We start from the raw sequence: 23,133 nt of genomic DNA on the forward strand, positions 1-23,133 counted from the left end.
CTCTCCTTTGAGTTAGTTGTTTACAAGATAACAGCTTGGATAGTTGGCATCCTCCACCTTCTCTCCCTAACTCCTGGAAAGTGTGCACATTTAATGAGACGTGGACATTTACTGCTGCCTTTACCAAACTTTTTTTTTAAATCTAGCAACAGATACCTACAGCTGAAGTAACAAAACTCTTTCTCCAGGGCAAAGAATAGAGTCTTCTGAACCAAGCCCAACCTCGTGGCAAGATTGTACAGTACAACCTTGCACCTTGAGGGGTGGAGAAGGAATTCAGGAGTGAAAGCCAGCTTGGTGTCTCCGCAGTTAGCACGTGGCGCCTGGCTACACTGATAATGCACTCCTCAAGTTAACCCAGGCAACACCTTGTCCTATTACTGCCTCACCTATGTACAGTGGATGGCTTCACAGAAAGGTGGGAAGCAGTGACCTTGTCCTCTAACTGGGGTTCCATGGGGATCCCATTCACTGAATGTACAAAGTGAGATGGTGAGACCACTCAGATTTCCAGAGACCCTTTTCGCTTGCTGTTTCAGCAGAGTGATGGAATTTCCCCGTCCATTAAGAATAAAAATACAATATCAGGAAAGTCACGCTCCATGGTAAATTGCAGGAGCGTGCACCAAGGCCCATTTTTAGCTTTCCAGTAAAGGCTATGTGAGTGTGACAATGGAAACTTTCCTGAACGCAGCAGACTAAGTGTTTTCATAGGCCCACGCTGGGGGAAGTCTGAATGGAACAGCTCCCAGACAGCTGTTAAGAAAATACTCACCGAAGGAGTGGAGAAGGGAAGTGAAGCAACGCTAAACCTCTTCCAGGCAGCTATTCTGCAATTTATGGAATTAACCCTTCCAGCAGGCGAACCAGTACAACTACCAAAAGATGCTGCTCCTCCACTGTGCTGAAGGCTTGCAAAGCAATTTAGACCTGCTGCTTATTTGCCATTTTCAGAAACACAAACTGATGTGGCCTGCTAACAGTTTAACCATACCAAGAGTCACTGTGCTCTTGACTGAAGCTGCATTAACAACATGAAAGTGACTTATTGGTTGTGTGAAAAATGCCCGCAAGGAGTAGAAATGGCAAAGGGGAGCAGAAGCAATAGGATTCTGGGCACTACTCACCATGCTGATTTACCCTGGTTGTTTTTGTGACGATGCAGGATCCATGGGATTCCCAGCATGCACTGCACTACTGGAGAGGAGGATGCTTATGTCCTAAGTGATATTCGGAGCATAAAGTAGTTTGGAGTGCTGCTAGGGAAAGGCCCCATCATTTAGTGTACATCCAGAGGGCAACTCTGTCTCCAAAACATTGCAGTATGAAATATCCTAAGTGACAGGAGCCAGTCATTCCAGCCAAGGTAAAGCGAATGCCAGAGAGGTGGGAAATTTGTAACTACACACTGATGGCTTAATTTGCTGCAGTGAGAAAGATGAACCAAAGTATGCTAAAAATCTACTTGAATAGAATATTGGTTCTCTCCCCCTTTAACAAACATACGGTATTTAGATCTATCATTACAAAAGTTATGTGTCATTATCCCTATTTTAGAGGCTGGGAAACTGAGTCACAGAGCTAATGAGCTTCCTCCATGATGACTGTTTCGTTTCAGAGCTGGGAACAGAACCCAGACCTCATGGCTCACAGTCCAGCAGGTTATCGACAGCAGCAAGCTGGTTCCACTCAAGACAGCTGTTGATTGGGTTCTGTTTTTTTCCCAATGCCTGGATTCATGTGAGCCATCCATGATCTTCACTTCAAATCAGTGCTGTGTGGAACAAAGGTAACAGAATAAATCATCCTGTTGGAAATGCATTTGGCATAGGGTGACCTTTTCTAAAACCTGGATAAAAATTGCACCTCTGCCTTCTTAGCACCACAAAGTGGCTAATTCAAGTTGCTTATGCTTTGAAAAGAAGTTTAATTCTAATGCAGATGTAACTTTATTTTATTTTTTTAATTATTAAGAGACCAAGCAAATATGTGATTTGTACTGCCAGGCTGGTGAGGACAAGTACAGGTTCTCCATAGTGCCGAGTTTAATCTTATTTTTTAGTTAGCTGATGGATGTCTGGTTATGACACTGCAGCTAGAGGTAATTTCTGCTGAGAACCCAGTCTCTAACCCAGAACAATCAGCATCATAGTGCTCTGTGCTTTTACCTACTTGGTTATGAGCTAAACTGTGGTATCTCTCCAATTCCAGCTCCCAGACAGGAAGGAAAGTGGGCCGTGCTTGAAGATTCTTGCGTTTTCACAGATCATGCTTATGTTTAACATGCTCCATACCCAGAGCAGCCAAAAATCCATTTGCTGCAGCCTTCAGGCGTATGTAGCTCCCCTAGGGACCAATCTCGGCACAAAGAACTGTTGCTAAAAGTTGAGTGAGGTCATATGTCTGGCAAATCTAATGGCAACAAATTAAACTGCTTTTTTAAGAACTTGGCTTAGGGTTTGCCTTGGAGATCCAAACCAAAATCCTTAACCCCTGGTTATCCTCCCAGGAGTCACCCAGAGCAAAATCAGCAAAACTGAACCCTTTTGAGACTGTATTGATGTACATTTTGGAATAAAATTACAACCCGTCCCCCACCACTCATCTATTCAATTGCTTCCTGAAGTAGCAGTTTTGCAAAATGGTCATTGCGGATTGTCCAGTGCCATGAAAATGCGAAACTTAAAAATGAGAGGAGATTTAAATCACTCGCGGGGGGTGGTGGGGGGAGTATTTTGTTCTAGGTTCTGTTAAGATACTTTATCAGTCTTTCTGAGATCACAGAAACCTGGAGCTACATTGATAATGTGAAGTGTGGAATTTCCAAAACCGCCTAAGTGAATTAAGAGGGCAATTCTCATTGAAGATTCATGGCATTTGTGTTCCTAACTTGAGAATGCAATCTCTAATGCTCAGGAGAATAATTAGAAATGTGTTGATCAAGAGCATTTTTGGTTGAAAGTTGTATAGAAAGAAGCAGCCTCAGAATATGATATGTCTACATGACTATTATCCATTTAATCCAATTATAACAGAAGTTGTGTATGCATATATATATATATGTGTGTGTGTGTGTGTGTGTGTGTGTATATATATACACACACACACACGAGCATCTTTGAAATTAGTTCACATTAAAAACTAAAAGGAAAAGGGTCTACATCAAATGTTATACCCAAATTGCTTTTATTGAAAGCTTCCATAAAAAATACTATACAAAATGCTTACATCTCCAAGACATTAATATATTTACACTATTAAGAGCAATACAAAGCTATATTTTATAAAGTTTTAGGGGGAAAGCACTTAAGAGAATCAAGAAAATGGAGAAAATTGAAATTTAATTTAACTAAAGAGCATTCCAACACATTTGGATTCAATTGATAAGATCCAATTACAAGTTCTCATTCCATGAAACCACTTTTTATTGTAATAATTTCTGCCAATCAAATTAGATCAGTTTAGGGATAGCCCTTCTCCTTTAAAAGCAGATTTTCCTCCCCCCCATCAGTGAAAATGAGGTAATGACTTCACAACAGAAGGCCACTGAAAGCTTCTAGAAAGAGCATTAAAAAAAATTGGTTGTTAGGGGAAAAAATATCATTGAATCGATTCCAGTAGATGAATCTAAGTGAAAATAACGATTTTTCAGATTCACAGCTTGGAAATGGAGAAAATAAGCATTCTTAGTCTGTGGTTACACAGAAAGAGATTCAAATTAATCAACCAAAGATGCTTAGAAACAAAACAAAGCCACTGGCTGCTTGCAAACCAAAAGGAGTGAAATCTATTATGGTAGCTCCAGCGAGAAGAAGTTGGAGATGTGGGAAGCACCTGCATAGGAGGAGATAAGGAACTTTCTGGTGCTGGGAGAGACAATGTAAAGAGTTTTATCCTGATGGAAATAAACAGCTCTCAGTCGGATTTACAAGGTTTCTGTAGAATTCAGGGGGACACAGCCTTCTGCAGAAACAGGTGCAAGAAAAGGGCTGGTTTTGCATAGCCCTGTGTGAAAACAGATATGCCAGCCAGGCCTCAGGCAAACTTCCATAATGCCCAGAGCACATCTGGAGATGGCAGGATTTGGAAGCTATGTGGGAGAGGAATGAGGCTGGGAATCAGTGCAACTGAAAGGGTCAGAAATGCAGCAGCTAGGAGGAGTCCAGCAACCAGGTGAGGCTGGGGCTCCTGCAGCTGATTTCTCAAGGTGGGTAGGTAGTAGTGACTACAACAAGCACTTATGGGGGGGTGGGGGGAAGGGAGAGCTCATGGGTGAATGCTGGGAGGAGTATTAGCAAAGCAGGGGGCCCAGAAGTGTAGGCTCCTGTGCAGTCACATACTGGACACATACATAGAGTCCTGACCGTACAGTCTATGGGGGGAAGATATCAAAGTGAACTGAAGTGGCATTCCAGCTATAAAATATCAAGATAAAATTGATTTGGGACACTCAGAAAGAGAAAGCAAGTAAAAGGCTGCGCTAACAGTTCTGCTATTTATCCTCCTCCCCACAACTCTCTTAAAAAAATGAATCAAGATATATTAAAGAGAATGTTCCTTAGGACCATATTGTATCTCTTCCTAGCTGGTGCCTCTCATCTCGCCTTAGGCCCTGCTATTTTCACCCTCTACACACTGCATAAGAGATGAGTAGATCCCACACACTACAATATCCTTTGTGCAAAGGACGTTCAGATTCGCTCTTCATCAAATTCTCTAGGAGCCATTTGGGACTTGGTGATGCAGAACCTTCTAGAAGCATGAGTCACGTTCTCTGACGCTTGCTACAGTTTTAGAATAGAGGTGCACGTCCACCATTTGGGCATTCTTTGCCTGTGAGCAAACACCCCAGCATGCACGCAGACACCTCAACAATAGATCAGCAAATCTGGCACAGCACTTCCCAGTTGCTTCACATTCCCCAAATGCTCAGATTAACTAGTTTAACTCAGCAGCAGCTCTGAGAAGGTCAGATCTTCCCCTCCCCTACACTCCACATACAATACTTGTGCTCTCAACAGTGCCAGCACAAGGCATAAGCGGACTTCGGGCTTGTACACATTAGCGCTTACTTCGGTACAACTTACGTCGCTCAGGGGTGTGAATAAGCCACACCCGAGTGACCTAAGCTACTGCCACTCGGGGAGGTGGAGTAATGATGCCGACAGGATGCCGATGAGCTCTCTCCCGTCGGCATACAGCATCTGCTTTAGCAGCGTTACCGTGGCGCAGCTACATGGGTACAGCTGTGCTGCTGTAGTGATTCTAGTATAGACCAGCGCTAAGTAATTGCTTAGGGCCCCGAGCAGCTCATAGGGGCCCCCATTCGCATTTTATTATGTATTGTGAAGGCAAAAAAATATTCCTGCTTAGGGCCCCCCTTGGGCTAGCACTGCCTCTGTTCAACGGGGAGTTAACTCAAAGGATCACCAATTGTTAGCTGTGTTTAGTGAAATAAGAGAATTTTATTCTTACAGTAACAAAAATGTGTATTTACAGATGCCATTGGCTGTACATTTTATTTTAATAAAATAAGTGATTCCATCTGTTAAAAATGATTCACCTAAAGTATTAGAAACACACAAACAAAACCCCAAGCCTCCAGACAACTCTGGCTTTATCAGCCCCTCGTGGAATCAATTCCCTTTACTGTGCATGAGCTTCTGCTGATTCTCAAGACACTCCTTCAGCTTGTCTTCAGTCAGTGTCAGTCTTTGCTCCAGAATGGAAACAGTCTGCAAAGGGAAATAATAAAATAAAGAGTGCTGCTGAGTGATATATGAAGATAAGCCACATGCTGTACGCTTACTGCTTAGCACAGATGCTAAATATACTGTACCACAAGCTATTCCAGGTCTATACTCCACAATCACAATTTCCAAAGAGGCTTTAAGCTCAGCAGCTTCTATTGAGGATAATAGGAGCTGCCAAGCTCAGCTGAAAATCTGGCCCTAGTTATGGATGCTGAGCATTTTCAAAGCGTGGGCCCAGATTTCCTCTTCACTCCCTCCCCCTTTTTGGTGGAGTGTTGTCTACCTTTACATATAGACAATTTCTGCTTCTAAAAGGCCAAATACCAGAGAGCTCATGTAATAAGTGTACACTTAAAACCCCTGACATACAGGTGTTTTGAGTAGTTAGTCCCTTTTTTGGCCTGTTATCTTTGATTTCATGTCTTAGTTCCAATTCTTTTTTCCTTTCCTGATTGCTGTGTCAGTTAGCTATATATAAGGCAGGGGAGTGACATCATTGTGGTTCCTCTCTGCCTCCCCACCCAAAGAGACACTGAAAAACACCTGGGAACAAGAACTAAACTGAGGGGAGAAGGCATGAACCCAGGCTGGGAGGGCATCCAGTCTGTGAGTGGAAATACCTGAAGTCTCAAGCTGCAGGCCAGTGCAGCTGCCTTTCAAGACTTTCTGTAATCTACAGTGTGACAATATTTAGGGTGAGAAATTACATTTTGTAACCTGTTTCTTTAGTGAATCAAACTTAGTTTGCGTGTTTTGTTTTATTTGCTTAGTAATCTGCTTTGTTCTGTTTGCTACCCCTTTAACCACATAAAATCTGCCTTTTATAGTTAATAAAATTTGTTTTGTTTATTATTAAACCCAGTTTCTGTAATTTCTAACCGAGGCACAAGAAGTTGTTCATACCTTCCTCCACATTGAGGGAGGGGGAAAATTTATTAGCTTGCGTTGTATAGATTTCTCCACAGTGCAAGACAATATACCTTTGGGTCTGCACTCCAAGGGAGGTGGACACCTGAGTGCTGGGGCAAATCCCTTAGCTGAGGCTTCCCAGAGCTGACCTCAGTGTATGTCGTTTTGCAGTTGGGTGTGGCCCTGCCTGTGTGTGTGTGCTAGAGAAGGCTTAATAGCCTAACTCAGCAAGACAGGGTAAAGGGAGCCCAGGCTGGTGGAACAGGTGGGCTCAGTGGTATTCCAGCACATCAGGTGGCATCTTAAAGGGGGGCAACCCGTCACATGCTTATCTTAACATTGTATTTGTGCCCTCTACAGAAGCTGATTAATGCCTTATAAATACCATCACCACTAGCTCTATCTCATAGCTCTAAAATCTAGATACAGACATGCAAAGTATGCAGAAAGCAAATTTTAAATTACATGGAGATAAAATTTTCTGCTGGAAGTCATTTATTGATTATTTTGAAGGTAATCAAAGATAGTCAGCAATGTAAAAGTGCATTTCAAGGACACTGAAGCAGTTGGTAATGTTGAAATATTAGATATAGAAAGCATTAACAATTAGAAGCCCTTGTTGCACCTTAGAGACTAACAAATTTATCTGGGCATAAGCTTTCATGGGCTAAATCCCACTTCATCACATAACCACCACCCTATAGTGGAAACCTACTGACCGCTATACTTACCTACATGCCTCCAGCTTTCATCCAGACCACATCACACAATCCATTGTCCACAGCCAAGCTCTAAGCTACAACCGCATTTGCTCCACTCCCTCAGACAGAGACAAAACACCTACAGGATGTCTATCAAGCATTCTTAAAACTACAATACCCACCTGGTGAAGTGAAGAAACAGACTGACAGAGCCAGAAGCGTACTGAGAAGTCACCTATATAAGACAGGCCCAACAAGGAAAGTAAGACAACGCCACTAGCCGTCACCTACAGCCCCCAACTAAAACCTCTCCAGCGCATCATCAAGGATCTACAATCTATCCTGAAGAATGATCCCTCACTCTCACAGACCGTGGGAGACAGGCCAGTCCTCGCTTACAGACAGCCCACCAACCTGAAACAAATACTCACCAGCAACTACACACCACACAACAAAAAACACCAGCCCAGGAACCAAACCCTGCAACAAACCCCGGAGCCAACTCTGTCCGCATATCTATTCAAGGGACACCATCACAGGACCTAACCACATCAGCCACACCATCAGGGGCTCGTTCACCTGCACATCTACCGATGTGATATATGCCATCATGTGCCAGCAATGCCCCTCTGCCATGTACATTGGCCAAACCGGACAGTCTCTTCGCAAAAGAATAAATGGACACAAATCTGACAGCAGGAATCAAAAACATTCAAAAACCAGTAGGAGAACACTTCAAACTCCCTGGTCACTCAATAACCGACTTAAAAGTGACAATTCTTCAACAAAAAAAACTTCAAAAACAGACTCCAATGAGAAACTGCAGAACTGGAATTAATTTGCAAACTGGACACCATCAAATGAGGCCTGAATAAAGACTGGGAGTGAATGGGTCATCACAAAAACTAATTTCCCCATACTAATTTCCCCCTGCTGTTTCTCACACCTTCTTGTCAACTGTTTGAAATGGGCCACCCTCATTACCACTACAAAAGTGATTTTTCCTCCCTTGGTATTCTACTGTTAATTGAATTGTCTCGTTAGCACTGACCCCCACTTGGTAAGGCAACTCCCATTTTATCATGTACTGTGTATATATACCCCCCTGTATTTTCCACTCTATGCATCTCATGAAGTGGGTTTTAGCCCACAAAAGCTTATGCCCAAATAAATTTGTTAGTCTCTAAGGTGCCACAAGGGCTCCTTATTGTTTTTGCTGATACAGACTAACATGGCTACCACGCTGAAATAGAAAGCATTAAATAAAATTAATCGACATTTAATCACTAAAACAAATTCACATATTTTACTAGGGCTGTCAACTAATCGCAGTTAACTCACATGATTAACTCAAAAAAATTAATCACGATTAATCGCAGCTTTAATCACACTGTTAAACAATAGAATACCAATTGAAATTTATTAAATATTGTGGATGTTTTTCTACATTTTCACATATATTGTATTCTGTGTTGTGATTGAAATCAAACTCGGTATTATTTATTACAAATATTTGCACCGTAAAAATGAAAAACAAAAGAAATAGTATTTTTCAATTCACCTCATACAAGTACTGTAGTGCAATCTCTTTATTGTGAAAGTGTAATTTACAAATGTAGATTTTTTTTCTTACATAACTGCACTCAAAAACAAAACAATGTAAAACTTCAGAGCCTACAAGTCTACTCAGTCCTACTTCTTGTTCAGCCAATTGCTAAGACAAACAAGTTTGTTTGCATTTACAGGAGATAATGCTGCCCGCTTCTTGGTCACAATGTCACTTGAAAGTGGGAACAGGCATTTGCATGGCACTTTTGCAGCCGGCACTGCAAGGTATTTACGTGCCAGATATGCTAAAGATTCGTATGCCCCTTCATGCTTTGGCCACCACTCCGAGGACATGCTTCCATGCGGATGACGTTCAATAAAAAAATAATGTGTTAATTAAATATTTGACTGAACTCCTTGGGGGAGAACTGTATGTCCCCTGCTCTGTTTTATCCGCATTCTGACATATATTTCATGTTATAGCAGCCTCGGATGATGACTCAGCATATGTTCATTTTAAGGACACTTTCACAGCAGATTTCACAAAATGCAAAGAAGGTACCCATGAGAGATTTCTAAAGATAGCTACAACACTTGACCCAAGGTTTAAGAATCTGAAGTGCCTTCCAAAACCTGAGAGGAACGAGGTCTGGAATAAGCTTTCAGAAATCTTAAAAGAGCAATACTACAATGTGGAATCTACAGAACCCGAATCACCAAAAAAGAAAATCAACCTTCTGCTGGTGGCATCTGACTCAGATAATGAAAACGAGCATGTGTCGGTCTGCACTGCTTTGGATGGTTATTGAGCAGAACTCGTCATCAGCATGGACCCATGTCCCCTGGAATGGTGGCTGAAGCATGAAGGGACATATGAATCTTTAGCGCATTTGGCACATAAATATCTTGCGACGCTGGCTATGACAGTGCCATGCAAATGCCTGTTCTCACTTTCACGTGACATTGTAAACAAGAAGCAGGCAGCATTATGTCCTGCAAATGTAAACAGACTTGTTTGTCCGAGCGATTGGCTGAAGAAGTAGGACTGAGTGGACTTGCAGGTTCTTAAATTTACATTGTTTTATTTTTGGATTCAGGTTTTTTTGTACACAATTCTACATTTGTACATTCAACTTTCTTGATAAAGAGATTGCACTACAGTACTTGAATTAAGTGAACTGAAAAAATACTTTTTCTTTTGGGTTTTTTACAGTGCAAATACTTGTAATAAAAAATAAATATAAAGTGAGCACTGTACACTTTGTATTCTGTATTGTAATTTAAATCAATATATTTGAAAATGTAGAAAACATCCAAAAATATTTAAATAAATGGTATTCTATTATTGTTTAACAGTGCGATTAATCACACAATTAATTGTGATTAATTTTTTTTAATTGCTTGACAGCCCTAATTTTTACTTTATCAGTTAAAACTTAAAATGAGAAGCTCTGTTATAAACACTGATAAAACACTCCTCACACAAATGAAACTGGTGTTTATCCAATAAACACTGGAAAAACACCAGAAATGGTTACTAGTATCCAGGGCCTCCTCTACACAGAGCAGTAATGCAGATGATCAGCAGGGTGGAGGGTGATTTCTAAAGTTAGTAATTCTATCGGCTACTGACTCCTCAAGAAACGCAGCAGCAGATCTAGACACAAGAGGAACAACACACATCCCTCTGGATAGTTGGGAAGTGGGATCAGTCTAGCCAGATGACTTTCCTTACTTTCCTTAAGTATTTTCCTTACTACCCTCATCGTTAAGGATTTTATAATACAGAATCTGTCTTTTTTTTAATTGAGATTTGAGGAGTTTACAGCTTGATCTCTTAACTTGAAGAGTCTTTCTTATTTCAAATACAATTTGGATGAAACTTGTTTGGTGGTTTTATGATAAGTGGAAGCTAGTACTTTGGACACAGTTTGGAACATATTTCAGAGTAGCAGCCGTGTTAGTCTGTATCCACAAAAAGAAAAGGAGGACTTGTGGCACCTTAGAGACTAACAATTTTATTTGAGCATAAGCTTTCGTGAGCTACAGCTCACTTCATCGTCAGATAAATTTGTTAGTCTCTAAGGTACCACAAGTCCTCCTAGTTTGGAACATGTTACCTTAGAAAAGTCTGGCAGAGCATTAGCATGTATTGTATCAAATAGCAAAAGAGCCCTATTCCTACCTCTTAAGATTTTATTCTGCATCACACACATTTATTTATAAAGGTATGTTTTCATTATAGCAAAAGAATCTACCAGAACAGGACACAATGGAAAAGGAATTAAAGGCATCCTAATAACTTAATTTTAGATATGAGGATTTCAAACCAAGAAGCACAAAGGAGACACTAGAATGATTACATCTTGGCATTACAAATACGTTATTTCATTTTCTTCAAATACGTTATTTCATTTTCATAATCTCATAATTATGATATCATATAATAAGGCCAACACAGATTTCTAGACCTAATGTAAGAAACAATCCAAGTCCCACAGAACAGGGTTTGTGCTCCATATCCATGCCAATGTTCCTGGTAGTATGTGCCATATGAAAAGCAGTGCTGAAGCACCACAATATTATACTGACAAACATCAGGACATAGACTCAGACTCTTAGACTTTACTGTCAGAAAGGACCATCATGAACATCTAGTCTGACTTCCTGCACATTGCAGGCCACAGAACCGAATCCACTCACTCCTGTAATAGACCCCTAACCTCTGGCTAAGTTACTGAAGTCCTCAAATCATGATTTACAGAGACTCCACTATTTACACTAGTTTAAACCTGCAAGTGACCTGTGCTTCGAGGTGCAGAGCAAGGTGAACCCCCCCCAAATTATGGCTGAAGTTTTAGGGTACATTATTCTTCACAAGGTCCTCACAATTCTCATGGACACTTATGACAAACGTGGCCAAACTGCACTGGTGTTAATCAGGATATATTTATCTGAATCATACATTTATTGTTGAGATTAAGGTGTCACCTGGAAGTAGCTACCTGAGCAAGGCCTGCTTCGAGATATTATTTAGGCTTGTTAATGCTATATTGGAGTAGCTAAAGCCTTGCACATGAGTCCCTAGGGAAAGACTGATACCTTCCGAACACACAAACTAATCAAAGAAAGGAAAGAAAAAAATACAAAGTAACTCAAAGCCCCAGAACCTTGAGGGCTTTGTCATAATTACAGCAAGAAAAATGAGCTTCAAAAAACTAAGATGGGTGGGCCACATGATTCAATGCCATCAAAACAGTGCATGCTGTATTATAGCAAGGTAACAGGTCCCACCTGAAGCTCTATGGGAACTGCATATTGAAGGACCGTAGACTGTAATGTCATATTTTTAACCAAAGTGGCAATATGAGATTTTGCTTAATTATTCTTTATTGTATTTAAGACACAATCATTTTTAGAGCACGTTACTGGTTAGATTATCTTAATATTACATTGGAGTTTTATTTAAGGACATTGTATGGGATATTTAAGGATGGAAGCTGTTCTTAACTTTGATTTTTGGTCTCCTTCCCCATGTGTTATTTGGTGACCTTTCAGGCGTTTATGCTGTTTTATAGTACACAGAGAAATATATACAATATACTTCTAAAATTATCTACTTTAGTTTAGCCACAAATATATACTGAATATACATAACTAAATACAGTTCACAGTGATCTAAACACTGATGCTTTCACAGTAGCTCTGCAGAATTAGTCATTTTAAAGGCATTCAAACCACTTTAAACATATTTAGCACAACAGATTTCTTATTTGAGCGGACATGGACAACAGCCCAGGTTTAAAGTAATAGCTTCTAGAAGCCAAAGTCCCAGTCCTGCAAGATGCTGTGCACCTCGGGCCTAATCCAAAGCCCACTGAAGTCAATGGAAAGATTCCCATTGACTGCATTGGGGGATTGCATCGGGCCATTTCTCAGAGGTACCGAGAGCTCCTTCTCATTGAAGGACAATAGAATCTGAAGGTCCTCAGCAGCCCAAGGTAGGTGCTCTGCACTTTTCAGGAGCAGATCTTTGGACTGCATCTTGCAGTGATACTACAGTGAGACGCGAGGAGCATAAGAGTGGTATTTAAGCAGTTTTAGAAGGAAAAAACCTTCCTCATTTCCAGATTAAAAAGGAATCAAAACAAGCATATTTCAGAGTTGCTTCCAGCAAACAGTAGCTACAACAATATAATACAGAGCACTGTCAATATCCTGCAAAGAAATGAAATATCCCAAATGAGTCTGACAGCTCAAAGCTATTGCATCGTCAAAAGGGAGGACTGAGAATTATGAAAAATAACCTCATCTAGAGGACCTAGATGCTAAGATGTCAAAAAGCAACAGCTCCTCCAGTATTTCAAAGGTTTTTCAGATTGAAATGTTTCCTAAAGATCTCAAATAAAGAACACAGCACTGGAATCAAAACTGATTCATTTCATATTTTCTAAAAGCCACTCCTCTGATCTCTGTTATCCATTATGTGTTCTGAATAACATTTCTGAATGTAAACACAATTATTTTGCTTTACTTATTTTAGACTACATACTTTATTCTGAAGACCACTTTCAGTCTGAACTAAACTAATTTCCCCCCCTCCAGACTGTGTTTTTATACTAGTGAATTTCATTTAAAAAAATTTACCCCCCTCTACAATCGCTTCCGGAATAAGTGAAATGATCCTTTAAACTCACACAACCTAGACTGTCCCTTAGTTCCTGGTGTGGATTATCTCAGGGCTTTAAAAACTCTTCTAAATTTCACTGTGTTGTTTTTCCCCCTGGCTTTAATGGAGTATTAGTTTGGATGAATATGAAACTCTATTTCCTATGGGTGGGTTCTCTCAGCAATTTATGAATTTTTATGATAACCTGATTCTGAACTCGGTTTTCATTTGGAATAGACACATCTTTCTTCACACACAAAACAGAAGCTACTTCCCCCAGCAGGTGCCCACTATGTACTAGTGTTACATATATTTGTCCTACTGATAATGGCAACTGCAGGTGTTTATGATGATGGCAAAGTACATTAAACCTGCATGCTAATTATTCCAAATTAAGTTTTCCATTGCAGCGGAGATATTCATCCACTGACCTTCTGTCTTACAGAGGAATACTTGAGTTGGAAGTCCAGCTAGGAAAGAGTGTGAGATAGCACACTAACACATATTTGAATATCAAACATATCCTAGAGCAAATGGGTTTTGAATGAAAAAGTTACCCAAAAGAAAACATCTTTGTTGCCTCATAAAAATGTTATGAGAATATTCATTCCAACTCCTCATCTGGACACATTCGGTTTGACTACACTGCAATTAAACACCTGTGATTGGCCCATATCAGCTGACTTGGGCTCGCAAGGCTCAGGCTACTGTGCTGTTTAACTGTGGTGTAGTTGCTTAGTGGAGCCCGGGCTTGGGACCCTCCCAACTCCACCCTGGACAGGGTCCCACAGCCCATGCTCCAGCCCAAGCTTGAACATCTCCACCACAATTAAACAGACCCATAGCCCAAGCCCCTCGAGCCCAAGTCCGCTGATGCAGGCCAGCTGTGGGTCTTTAATGTAGCATAAACAAACCCATTGAATTGATTGCTGCATCTTTAAGTTTAGCCCATTTCTCAGAACAGCAGAGATATGAATTTCATGCTGCTGCTCAGGAAAATGAAGCCTGAAGTTTTTATCTTTGCAGGTCAAATCTAGGATAGCACTCAAATTTAGGATGTTTATATATACAAAAAATATAAAATATTTGTAAAGTAAATCAAAACTAAAAGTGATTCTAGTTAATATTTTAAATACATAATTCTTGCTTACATGTCATCTTAAGACCATTTCATTTACAAAGTAAACAAAGAAAAGGAGTACTTGTGGCACCTTAGAGACTAACCAATTTATTTGAGCATGAGCTTTCGTGAGCTACAGCTCACTTCATCAGATGCATACCATGGAAACTGCAGCAGACTTTATATATACACAGAGAATATGAAACAATACCTCCTCCCACCCCTCTGTCCTGCTGGTAATAGCTTATCTAAAGTAATCATCAGGTTAGGCCATTTCCAGCACAAATCCAGGTTTTCTCACCCTCCACCCCCCCACACAAATTCACTCTCCTGCTGGTGATAGCCCATCCAAAGTGACAACTCTTTACACAATGTGCATGATAATCAAGTTAGGCCATTTCCTGCACAAATCCAGGTTCTCTCACTCCCTCACCCCCCTCCAAAAACCCACCCCCATACACACACAAACTCACTCTCCTGCTGGTAATAGCTCATCCAAACTGACCACTCTCCAAGTTTAAATCCAAGTTAAACCAGAACATCTGGGGGGGGGGGGTAGGAAAAAACAAGAGGAAATAGGCTACCTTGCATAATGACTTAGCCACTCCCAGTCTCTATTTAAGCCTAAATTAATAGTATCCAATTTGCAAATGAATTCCAATTCAGCAGTTTCTCGCTGGAGTCTGGATTTGAAGTTTTTTTGTTTCAAGATAGCGACCTTCATGTCTGTGATTGCGTGACCAGAGAGATTGAAGTGTTCTCCGACTGGTTTATGAATGTTATAATTCTTGACATCTGATTTGTGTCCATTTATTCTTTTACGTAGAGACTGTCCAGTTTGACCAATGTACATGGCAGAGGGGCATTGCTGGCACATGATGGCATAAATCACATTGGTGGATGTGCAGGTGAACGAGCCTCTGATAGTGTGGCTGATGTTATTAGGCCCTGTGATGGTGTCCCCTGAATAGATATGTGGGCACAACTGGCAACGGGCTTTGTTGCAAGGATAAGTTCCTGGGTTAGTGGTTCTGTTGTGTGGTATGTGGTTGTTGGTGAGTATTTGCTTCAGGTTGCGGGGCTGTCTGTAGGCAAGGACTGGCCTGTCTCCCAAGATTTGTGAGAGTGTTGGGTCATCCTTTAGGATGGGTTGTAGATCCTTAATAATGCGTTGGAGGGGTTTTAGTTGGGGGCTGAAGGTGACGGCTAGTGGCGTTCTGTTATTTTCTTTGTTAGGCCTGTCCTGTAGTAGGTAACTTCTGGGAACTCTTCTGGCTCTATCAATCTGTTTCTTTACTTCCACAGGTGGGTATTGTAGTTGTAAGAAAGCTTGACAGAGATCTTGTAGGTGTTTGTCTCTGTCTGAGGGGTTGGAGCAAATGCGGTTGTATCGCAGAGCTTGGCTGTAGACGATGGATCGTGTGGTGTGGTCAGGGTGAAAGCTGGAGGCATGCAGGTAGGAATAGCGGTCAGTAGGTTTCCGGTATAGGGTGGTGTTTATGTGACCATTGTTTATTAGCACTGTAGTGTCCAGGAAGTGGATCTCTTGTGTGGACTGGACCAGGCTGAGGTTGGTGGTGGGATGGAAATTGTTGAAATCATGGTGGAATTCCTCAAGGGCTTCTTTTCCATGGGTCCAGATGATGAAGATGTCATCAATATAGCGCAAGTAGAGTAGGGGCTTTAGGGGACGAGAGCTGAGGAAGCGTTGTTCTAAATCAGCCATAAAAATGTTGGCATACTGTGGGGCCATGCGGGTACCCATAGCAGTGCCGCTGATCTGAAGGTATACATTGTCCCCAAATGTGAAATAGTTATGGGTAAGGACAAAGTCACAAAGTTCAGCCACCAGGTTAGCCGTGACATTATCGGGGATAGTGTTCCTGACGGCTTGTAGTCCATCTTTGTGTGGAATGTTGGTGTAGAGGGCTTCTACATCCATAGTGGCCAGGATGGTGTTATCAGGAAGATCACCGATGGATTGAAGTTTCCAAAAGCAGCATCACTTGCCCCATAACCTCAGCCATGCGGAACGCAATGCCATCCACAGCCTCAGAAACAACTCTGACATCATAATCAAAAAGGCTGACAAAGGAGGTGCTGTTGTCATCATGAATAGGTCGGAATATGAACAAGAGGCTGCTCGGCAGCTCTCCAACACGAGTTTCTACAAGCCATTACCCTATGATCCCACTGAGAGTTACCAAAAGCAACTACAGCATTTGCTCAAGAAACTTCCTGAAAAAGCACAAGATCAAATCCGCACAGACACACCCCTGGAACCCCGACCTGGGATATTCTATCTACTACCCAAGATCCATAAACCTGGAACTCCTGGGCGCCCCATCATTTCAGGCATTGGCACCCTGACAGCAGGATTGTCTGGCTATGTAGACTCCCTCCTCAGGCCCTACGCTACCAGCACTCCCAGCTACCTTTGAGACACCACTGACTTCCTGAGGAAACTTCAATCCATCAGTGATCTTCCTGATAACACCATCCTGGCCACTATGGATGTAGAAGCCCTCTACACCAACATTCCACACAAAGATGGACTACAAGCCGTCCGGAACACTATCCCCGATAATGTCATGGCTAACCTGGTGGCTGAACTTTGTGACTTTGTCCTTACCCATAACTATTTCACATTTGGGGACAATGTATACCTTCAGATCAGCGGCACTGCTATGGGTACCCGCATGGCCCCACAGTATGCCAACATTTTTATGGCTGATTTAGAACAACGCTTCCTCAGCTCTCGTCCCCTAAAGCCCCTACTCTACTTGCGCTATATTGATGACATCTTCATCATCTGGACCCATGGAAAAGAAGCCCTTGAGGAATTCCACCATGATTTCAACAATTTCCATCCCACCACCAACCTCAGCCTGGTCCAGTCCACACAAGAGATCCACTTCCTGGACACTACAGTGCTAATAAACAATGGTCACATAAACACCACCCTATACCGGAAACCTACTGACCGCTATTCCTACCTGCATGCCTCCAGCTTTCACCCTGACCACACCACACGATCCATCGTCTACAGCCAAGCTCTGCGATACAACCGCATTTGCTCCAACCCCTCAGACAGAGACAAACACCTACAAGATCTCTGTCAAGCTTTCTTACAACTACAATACCCACCTGCGGAAGTAAAGAAACAGATTGATAGAGCCAGAAGAGTTCCCAGAAGTTACCTACTACAGGACAGGCCTAACAAAGAAAATAACAGAACGCCACTAGCCGTCACCTTCAGCCCCCAACTAAAACCCCTCCAACGCATTATTAAGGATCTACAACCTATCCTAAAGGATGACCCAACACTCTCACAAATCTTGGGAGACAGGCCAGTCCTTGCCTACAGACAGCCCCGCAACCTGAAGCAAATACTCACCAACAACCACATACCACACAACAGAACCACTAACCCAGGAACTTATCCTTGCAACAAAGCCCGTTGCCAATTGTGCCCACATATCTATTCAGGGGACACCATCACAGGGCCTAATAACATCAGCCACACTATCAGAGGCTCGTTCACCTGCACATCCACCAATGTGATTTATGCCATCATGTGCCAGCAATGCCCCTCTGCCATGTACATTGGTCAAACTGGACAGTCTCTACGTAAAAGAATAAATGGACACAAATCAGATGTCAAGAATTATAACATTCATAAACCAGTCGGAGAACACTTCAATCTCTCTGGTCACGCAATCACAGACATGAAGGTCGCTATCTTAAAACAAAAAAACTTCAAATCCAGACTCCAGCGAGAAACTGCTGAATTGGAATTCATTTGCAAATTGGATACTATTAATTTAGGCTTAAATAGAGACTGGGAGTGGCTAAGTCATTATGCAAGGTAGCCTATTTCCTCTTGTTTTTTCCTACCCCCCCCCCCCAGATGTTCTGGTTTAACTTGGATTTAAACTTGGAGAGTGGTCAGTTTGGATGAGCTATTACCAGCAGGAGAGTGAGTTTGTGTGTGTATGGGGGTGGGTTTTTGGAGGGGGGTGAGGGAGTGAGAGAACCTGGATTTGTGCAGGAAATGGCCTAACTTGATTATCATGCACATTGTGTAAAGAGTTGTCACTTTGGATGGGCTATCACCAGCAGGAGAGTGAATTTGTGTGGTGGGGTGGAGGGTGAGAAAACCTGGATTTGTGCTGGAAATGGCCTAACCTGATGATTACTTTAGATAAGCTATTACCAGCAGGACAGTGGGGTGGGAGGAGGTATTGTTTCATATTCTCTGTGTATATATAAAGTCTGCTGCAGTTTCCACGGTATGCATCTGATGAAGTGAGCTGTAGCTCACGAAAGCTCATGCTCAAATAAATTGGTTAGTCTCTAAGGTGCCACAAGTACTCCTTTTCTTTTTGCGAATACAGATTAACACGGCTGTTACTCTGAAAAGTAAATAAAGGAAGATGGAGTAACATTTACTCTCAAGTAGAAAAATATAATACTGGTTAAAAACATTTGCACAAACCAAGAGTAAATCATCATAATATGATGCTAACAGGCATAACATAAAGCATCATCATAGACATTAGCTACATCAAATTCACCTACTGTGTCATTGCTAAAAGTGGTATGCAGCAGCCACTAGTCCCCTCTGATACAGCTTTCTAGAGTTAGTTGATGTACTTCACTGAAGAAGCAACCCTACGAAAGCTTATGCTCAAATAAATTGGTTAGTCTCTAAGGTGCCACAAGTACTCCTTTTCTTTTCGCGAATACAGACTAACACAGCTGCTACTCTGAAACCTACTTCAGTATGGCCAGTTGGGCAGGCCATAGCACCTCTGCAGTGTCATCACTTCTACTTCCAGCTGGTGTCTGGCAGGAGGAGGCCTCTTAGTACAATCAAAACAGTCCTACTGTCTCATAAGTAGACAGCAGTCCACTTCATCTTTACAGCTGCTCTCAGTGGAGGGAAGGTACTGACAATTGGTGAGCAGACAACCTAACATCAAAAATTTGCAACATGGGACAAAGAACGGGCCGTTGGCCGCAGCACAGTTCTCAACTTTCAGATGTCAATGTTCAACTGGTTTCCTAGTACTAATGATCTCTCAGCATTGCAAAGTCATGAAAAATCATCTTTTCTCCCCTCCCCCCATAAAACACTGTTTAGGATAGAACATTATAAATTGTTTAAGTGATGGGCTAAGTAAAAAAAGACATTAGAAAATGAATAGGAGATCAATGTGATGTTTGCATAATTTCCAACCAAAGTAGTTTATCACAACTACAACGTGTTCTGCACATTATGTTAATTAAAAGGTTAGAGCTCAGTAAATTCAATGGGAACAAAAGAACATCATGATCACAGTTTTATTCCAACTTTCTCAAGATAGTATATTAGAAAAATACTAGCGCTCCCTCGATGCTAAACAATTAAAATGCCTGGGAAAACTGAGACAAATGTGCAAATATACAGTATGTGGAAATATCACAGGGGAAGCCTGTCTTGTGTTCCTAAATGTGTGGTTCCGCTTATGAAAGTAAAGCTTTTCTTACTGGTGCTATTCAAGCATATTAATTAAATGGTTCATTATAAGATACCAGTAAGACAGCTAACATACTCCTGCTCTTTTTCCAAGTAGACCCTCTGTGTACCTTTAATTTTATGGAGACAGACTTTTTTTTAAGAACCACTTGAAATGCAGTGGCATTTACGTATTTTAGGGTATGTCTATACTACGGAATTAGGTCGAATTTATAGAAGTCGGCTTTTTAGAAATCGGTTTTATATATTCGAGTGTGTGTGTCCCCACAGAAAATGCTCTAAGTGCATTAAGTGCATTAACTCGGCGGAGTGCTTCCACAGTACCGAGGCAAGCGTCAACTTCCGGAGTGTTGCACTGTGGGTAGCTATCCCACAGTTCCCGCAGTCTCCGCTGCCCATTGGAATTCTGGGTTGAGATCCCAATGCCTGATGGGGCTAAAACATTGTCGCGGGTGGTTCTGGGTACATATTGTCAGGCCCCCGTTCCCTCCTCACAGTCAGAGTCACAATGTCCTTCCCAGTTTACTCTTGCTCTGGATGGAGGGTATTGCCTCAGGGCTACATCCAGCACAGGTCATGTTACCTGGTCACCAAGGCTCCTTCCAGTCCCCAGCCACCTGTGTGAAAGAGAAGTAGTGGTGGCTTTGCAGAGCCTTCTTCCCCAAGTGTTGTAACCCATGATCCATGTAGCCTGCACAAGACAGGAAGAGGCACTTTACACCCCTTTACTCCCTTGCATAGATACAGAGAGCTACTGATGATCTAGGGCCTAGGCCTCATGGAATGGTAAATTTAACCAAACTCTAACAAAATGGCTAGTTATGTCCTCCAGAGTTGCAGTGATAAGACTCCACAATCCTTTGGAGCGCCTGACTCCATAGAAGCACAAATTCAGTCCTTTCTGACCTCCTTTGGCCTCTTATTAGAATCACAGAATCATAGGGTTGGAAGAGACCTCAGGAGGTCATCCAGTTCAATCCCCTGCTCAAAGCAGGACCAATCCCAACTAAATCATCCCAGCCAGGGCTCTGTCAAGCCTGACCTTAAAAACCTCTATGTATGGAGAGTCCACCACCTCCTTAGATAACCCATTCCAGTGCTTCACCACCCCTCCTAGTGAAACAGTGTTTTCTAATATCCAACATAGACCTCCCCCACTGCAACTTGAGACCATTACTCCTTTTTCTGTCATCTGCCACCACTGAGAACAGCGTGGCTCCATCCTCTTTGGAACCCCCCTTCAGGTAGTTGAAGGCTGCTATCAAATCCCCCCTCACTCTTCTTGTCTGCAGACTAAACAACCCCAGTTCCTTCAGCCTCTCCTTGTAAGTCATGTGCCCCAGCCCCCTAATCATTTTCGTTGCCCTCCATTGGACTCTCTCTAATTTGTCCACAACCCTTCTGTAGTGGGGGGATCAAAACTAGATGTAATACTCCAGGTGTGGCCTCACCAGTGCCGAATAGAGGGGAATAATCACTTCCCTCGATCTGCTGGCAATGCTCCTACTAATACAGCCCAACGTGCCGTTGGCCTTCTTGGCAACAAGGGCACACTGCTGACTCATATCCAGCTTCTTCTCCACTGTAATCCCCATGACCTTTTCTGCAAAACTGCTGCTTAGCCAGTCGGTCCCCAGCCTGTAGCGGTGCATGGGATTCTTCCGTCCTAAGTGCAGGACTCTGCACTTGTCCTTGTTGAACCTCATCAGATTTCTTTTGTCCCAATCCTCCAATTTGACTAGGTCACGCTGGACCCTATCTCGACCCTCCAGCGTATTTACCTCTCCCCCCCAGTTTAGTGTCATCTGCGAACTTGCTGAGGGTGCAATTAATCCCATCATCCAGATCATTAATAATGATGTGGAACAAAACCGGCCCCAGGACTGACCCCTGGGGCACTCCACTTGATACCGGCTGCCAACTAGACATCGAGCCATTGATCACTAGCCTCTCCACACATGCCTCTCCTCTCGCTAATAAGAGTAATTATTTCTACTGTTCCTGCCTGCAGCACTCTGAAGTCTTAGTTGTGTGTTTTCGTGTCTCATTCAGCCAAAGTCTCACACTCTAAGGGGTACAATACCATCATAGTGCTAGCAGAGTTATGGAATTGTTTAATATCATTAAGTGCACATATCTACTCTCACATAACTATACTGGGTGCACCTAAGGATACAGCCAGTGTCAAGTGAAGATTAAAACACTAAAATTAAATTATTTTAGTGTTATTCTGGTGTAGGTACAGCTTGGAAAACTTTTCCCTAAATGCAGCTATTTTTACCATCTTTTCAGACTTCCTATGTTCTAATTTATTCCTCCTCCACTCCTCTCTCTCTGCTAGGTCTAAAATAACATTTGGAATTTCTGAAGTTACTGAACCTCTTTTTAAAAGGTATGTTTGCATTACATATATCTATTTTAAACCCCACATATCGTGTTTACTACAGTATTTTTCCTCTGATAAAACACCTATACAGTAGAAATGGAGCCCATTACACAACAATTAGAATTGTGTATCAGAATTACATAATGAAAGATAAAGAATGCATTCCAATCCTACTACTGGTGAAGCACACGAATATCGTATAAACCAGTAGCTTCCATTTTATTCATGTGTACAACGTTGGATATGCTAACCAGAATGGTTTGAAACAGATCAGCAGTAGGATCTAAAAGCACTCCCCCCCTCCAATAGTTTTCTTGTATTTCTATTGAATAGCATTATGGTTCTTTTGAAAGAAAATGTGTTTTGGTTTTCACCTTCCTATTTCCACTAAAGATGTAAGTGTTGTAATATTCAACACATTTAGATAAAACGAGGACTATTTTGACAATCCACCCCAACCTCCACACTTTTCAATCGTGTTCATGTTCCGCAGGAGCAGAAGACTGAGCTGGAATGAGAATTAGCA

At 41.9% G+C, this 23,133-nt stretch overlaps 1 protein-coding gene across 5 annotated transcripts in view; it reads right to left on the reverse strand.

Annotated features, from left to right (window-relative positions):
- Window positions 1-3,300: 3,300 nt before the first annotated feature.
- The window catches only part of POC1A (POC1 centriolar protein A), a 108,574-nt gene continuing 88,741 nt past the window's right edge, over window positions 3,301-23,133 (reverse strand). For all 5 annotated transcript variants that reach the window (XM_077822477.1, XM_077822476.1, XM_077822478.1 and 2 more), the window contains one exon: window positions 3,301-5,735. In XM_077822477.1, the coding sequence (XP_077678603.1) occupies window positions 5,637-5,735 (99 nt within the window). In that variant the 3' untranslated portion in view covers window positions 3,301-5,636. The remainder of the gene's footprint in view (window positions 5,736-23,133) is intronic.

Source organism: Eretmochelys imbricata, chromosome 7 (genome assembly GCF_965152235.1).
Source record: "Eretmochelys imbricata isolate rEreImb1 chromosome 7, rEreImb1.hap1, whole genome shotgun sequence".
Classification (NCBI taxonomy): Eukaryota; Metazoa; Chordata; order Testudines; family Cheloniidae; genus Eretmochelys; species Eretmochelys imbricata.